General features: G+C 35.3%; 1 protein-coding gene across 1 annotated transcript; it reads left to right on the plus strand.

Annotated features, from left to right (window-relative positions):
* Positions 1–1260: 1260 nt before the first annotated feature.
* Positions 1261–3995, plus strand: LOC120188093 (uridine nucleosidase 1-like). The gene is made up of 9 exons (XM_039191620.1): positions 1261–1538; positions 1805–1920; positions 2209–2268; positions 2594–2776; positions 2881–2985; positions 3111–3207; positions 3307–3414; positions 3494–3629; positions 3725–3995. The coding sequence occupies exons 1-9, from the start codon at positions 1418–1420 to the stop codon at positions 3831–3833; spliced, it is 1035 nt and encodes a 344-aa protein (XP_039047551.1). The 5' UTR covers positions 1261–1417; the 3' UTR covers positions 3834–3995.
* The last annotated feature ends 1334 nt before the right edge of the window (positions 3996–5329 follow it).

Consider the following 5329-nt stretch of genomic DNA (forward strand, 5'->3'; position numbering starts at 1 on the left):
ATCATACTTAGTGCTTAGTGGTGCTCGTCGAGCGTAACGGACTCATCCTATCTTTTAATGACATCTTCCTTAATTATTAATTTCTCTAAAAGAAATTATAACATTTCATCGTTTTAAAAATTTTATTACCTGAACTTATTAAATAGTCTCAATAGTTAAAGGGTGTATTGTTCTGCTATAAACCTTAGGTTCGAGCAGCTTTGTTAGTAAGATATATAATGGTTTCAATAGATACTATTTAAAATAAATAAATTTATTACAACCCATTAAATAAAATCTCGAGTTTAAGCAGTTATGTTTACAATGTATATATATACATCATCAATAAATAAAATAATTCTGAATAAATACTACCTTATAATTATTTCATACTATTCAAAAGATAAACTTAGGCCGAAAATTTACAATAATTTTTTTTACCATGTTAATGTATTTTATTTTAGTATCGGTTATGTTTATAATTTAGTTAAAATCAATGTATATTTTATAAATAATATTATTCAAATTTAAATTATCTAAAGAATATATCATCGTTTATCATCATGATCATTTCTTAGGTTCTTGTGAATTTGTATTCTTCTCTAATGAAGTTCTATTCACATATTATTTAAAGCTTGAATTTTAAATTATTATATTTAAAAAATACATTTATAATAATATTTATTACAATTTAAAAAAAATGATCAACTACTTATTTGGTCACTTACTTATTATTTAATTTTGTTTTAATTACTTAACTATTATTTTTTTGAAATCATACTTATGTTATATTTATCTTTAACAACAATATTAATGTAACATTCTTTTTATTATTTTTTTTATGCTGACATAACATTATCTTACGGTGATGTATCAACGTCAATGTTAATTTTTTAAAAACGAGTTACTAAAACAAGATTAAAATATAACGTTCGATATGATTTAAAAAAATATAATATAATAATAATTAAAAATATCAGTATAATAGAAAATATATTTACTAGTTACACAAGGTTTTCTCCTTTGTGAAATCAGTCACCTAATTCTTTAAAAAAATAATTTTCTTGGAATGATCCGATGCGATACTGGCATCAAGCAAATCATAAGAATCGTCCAATCATGTTATCCACGTTTCGCTTTTTCATTCGCTGTTCACCAATAAAGTTGATGACGTCAGCTACTCCGCCCAAACCCGGAAATGGTATTTAAAGGATGAAGAAGAAGCCATCTCCATAGCCAAAAATACATCATTGGTTTTCTTCTTCTTCGGGGACTCTGTTGGGAGTGGAAGCGTCCATCCTTTTCGTCTACGACAGAAAAACCTATAAACTTAGATTTCTTATTCACATCCATATTCGTTGAATTTTATATCATACGATCATAGTTTCTATCACTTTGTATAAACTTTTTCCGTAATTTTCTGAAATTTACCTTGAATATGGATTGTGAACTAAAGAAAGATTCTCACGACGGAATTGTCGTTAAAGGCGGAAGCGACGGCGTTTTTGTCTCACATGCCTACAGGAATAAGCTCATTATCGATACCGATCCCGGGATTGGTCAGCTTCCCTTCTTTTTTTTTTTTTGGTTTTTCTCTGTATTTGGAGAAATCAGCATGTTTAGTTGCTTAAACAAGAATAATAATGAAACTGGAAATTATTTTATTTTATTTTTTCGATTTATTTTTTGTTTACCTTGTCGAAATAGAAATTAATCAGTCTTTTGATTTGGCTATATGCATAATTCTTGAACTGGTTAGATCTATATATATTATTAGATTTCTCTATCCTATTGATATATGGATGTGGTGTTGTTTGGTTAACAGATGATAGCATGGCGATCTTAATGGCATTCCAGAATCCAGAATATGAGATCCTAGGTTTGACGACTGTTTTTGGCAACCTCCATACCAAAGATGCGACTAGTAACGCCTTACTTCTTGTAAGTTCTTGTTTAAAAAATATTTTATCTGTTTTTCGAGAAATTATTTCGTGAACTCTTCTCGTCACCATATTCATGGTCTTAATCACCAAAACCACTCACTTCACCATTTTCCCTTTATGCCATACATCTTCTTCTAAGGATAAAGTGAGTGATTTTTAGTGATTGGGATCATGAATGACTTGATGAAAAGGGTTCATTTTCCAAACCGGACTGTAATTCCTGCTTTTCGTATGCATTTGGAATATGTTCATGATTTGATCCTCTTTTTGAGGTGCAAAATGCCAGTGTGAAATCGCAGGGTGTCCTGGTGTTCCCGTAGCAGAAGGCAGCCCCGAGCCTCTTAAGGTAATGCAGCCATTCTCCAAACCGGACTGTAATTCCATAGAAAATACTTCTTTTTACGTTTAAGAAATGGACCTCACTGCTATTGTTAACTTACTCAATTTCTAGTATTTGCAATTTTCTACCCATTGCCGAAATTACCATTTGTTCAACATGTGTATGATGTTTGGAACCTTTTTTCCTCTTCTTTTTCTTTTCTTGCATGGTTCTGTGTATATGTAACATGAGGCAATCACCCAGGTTATTGCAAGTTCAGATGACTCTTGAAGATTATTTTGATGCATTGTGCTTTGATATTGTTAGCCTAACCGTGGTTTCCATGGAAAAGGGTGGGAGGCCTTGTGTCGCTGACTTTATTCATGGCTCAGATGGACTTGGGAATATGTATCTACCTCAGCCGAAAACTAAGAAATCCGATAAGTCCGCCTCTGAATTTTTAGTTGAAAAGGTGTCTGAATATCCTGGTGAGGTATCTGTGCTTGCACTTGGACCACTGACCAACTTGTCACTGGTAAGTCCTTGCTACTCTCTTATCAGTTTCCTAAGTTTTGTTATTGATGATAGATTTCACAGCTTGGTGTTTAAACATCCTCTCTTTCTTTTTTATTTCTCCAGGCAATCAAAAGGGACTCTTCCTTTGTTAGCAAGGTGAAAAATATTGTTGTACTTGGTGGCTCATTCTTTGCATTAGGAAATGAGAATCCTGCTGCTGAGGCAAATGTAAGTACTAAAGGCTGCTAAATTTGTTTCTTACTACAAGGTCCCTTCTCATCATGATCATGTTCTCCCATTGATCATTACAAGGCTGAGCTGCACCCATTCTGAATTCGTTTGTCTGACTACAGATTTATGGAGACCCCGAAGCAGCTGATATCGTGTTTACATCGGGAGCAAATATTGTCATCGTCGGGATAAACATTACTACCCAAGTCCAAATGACAGGTATGAACTTAATTGCCATTTCTCTTAGCAGACAAGCTTCTTTTGCATGTTGATTCGAGGTAGTCATCGTGACAAAGATCATCATCTTTTATCTGTTAGACGATGACATCATCGAACTGAAGCAATCAAAGGGGAAGCATGCTCAGCTGCTAAGTGAGATGTGCGAATTCTACCGGAATTGGCATGTGAAATCCGAGGGTGTACATGGTAATCTTTTGCAACTGTAAACTAAATATCACTCTTTTTCTCTCCACTTTCTAAGCCTTGAGAAAACTTTTCATACCAGGGATATTCCTCCACGACCCTGTTAGTTTCGTGGCTCTGGTTCGGCCGGATCTCTTCACGTACAAGAACGGAGTCGTGAGGGTCGAGACAGAGGGCATATGCAGGGGGCATACATTGTTGGATCAAGGATTGAAAAAGTATTCAAAGACGAGCAATATACTTATTTATTATTGAATGAAATTAGAGTTGATGTTGTTGTTACTAATGTTGATGCCATGATTTGTTCGCACAGATGGAACGGAAGCAATCCATGGACCGGCTATTCCCCAGTTTCCGTTGCATGGACAGTGAATGTTGATGAAGTCCTTAATTACATCAAACAAGAGTTGATGAAACCGTGAAAAATGTTGGAATTACCACTCGAGGAGATGTCCCGAAGATTAGATCACCTTTTAATTTGATTTCTGCTAAAAGGTCTCTTCTAGTTTATTCCCTAATCATTGTTATCATATTGGCGAGTCCTTTTGTTATTTGTGAAAGAAAGAGGGGGAATTCATCATCAATATATGATGCTTATATTGGTTTATGTCATAAATAAATATTTAAAATATTTTTTTTTTATCAAAATAGGTAGATAAAGTATTCAATTTTTTCATCTAAATACTTAAAATATTCTTTAAATAATACAACATGTCAATTTTTTTTAACTTAGATGAAAAAGATTGAATAATTTAGGTATCAATTTTGACAAAAAAATGCTTGGGTAAAATACACAAATGGTCCCCCGATTATATGGTGTTACTTTGTTGAGTCCCCTACTATTGTGCGTATTTTTAATATAAGCCTAATTTAATGTAAATGTGGGTTCTTTCTGCCAATTCTTGACACATTGCAACACAATAGTTTAGTAAATGATCCTTTTTATGGAACGAGTAAACTACTAGATGGTCACCCAACGTTTAGAACCATTTTATTTTGGTAATTAAAAAAATCCTAAGTAAAATTATCATTATGACAGAAATTGTTTATCATAGTCATTAAAGCATTAAACCTTTAACGGGCTAAATCTACGAGATAATGTGTTGGAATTATTTATTTTACGAGATAACGTTCTCCCAAGATTAATTGCTGAAGTAGGGCGAATTACACAGTTGGCCGTAGGTCACCATACCTTCCGGGCGACCTACGACGTGGCAGCTTCCGACGAGGGAATGATCGTGTGCATGGGACATGCACAACCCAACTCATAGGTCGCCATGCACTCCCAGCGACCTCCTAGGTCGCCATGCACTCCGGGCGACCAAGGAGGTCGCCATGCACGCCCGGCGACCAAGCTTTTAACCCTCTGCACGCCCTGCATGTCATAGCTGGGAGATTCCTGCCCGACGACCAAGCTTTAACCCTCTGCTCCCTCATGCATGCGTTGCATCCATAGAGTGGGACGTGCAGAAATATCACATGGCCATGCAAGGAGACAAGGTCGCCGGGCGTGCATGGCGACCTCCTTGATCGCCCGGAGTGCATGGCGGCCTAGGAGGTCACTGGGAGTGCATGGCGACCTATGGGTTGGGTTGTGCACTGAAGCTGCCATGTCGTAGGTCGCCCAGAAGGCATGGCGACCTACGGCCAACACTCTGCAATTCGCCCTACTTCAGCAATTAATCTTGGGAGAACGTTATCTCGTGAAATAAATAATTCCAACACATTATCTCGTAGATTTAGCCCCTTTAACGACGTTAGCTGTAAATTATCTGGTTGGATATCTAATTTATAGGAAGGTTTTATTTAGTCATCATTTCTTTATATTAAATCACCCAACCATTAAATTTTGATTTAAGGATATCTCAAACTCCCAATTTTTTTTTAAAAAAATTTAATGTGAGTCTCGAACTATTTT

Source organism: Hibiscus syriacus, unplaced genomic scaffold (assembly GCF_006381635.1).
Source record: "Hibiscus syriacus cultivar Baekdansim isolate YM2019G1 unplaced genomic scaffold, ASM638163v2 tig00116938_pilon, whole genome shotgun sequence".
Classification (NCBI taxonomy): Eukaryota; Viridiplantae; Streptophyta; class Magnoliopsida; order Malvales; family Malvaceae; genus Hibiscus; species Hibiscus syriacus.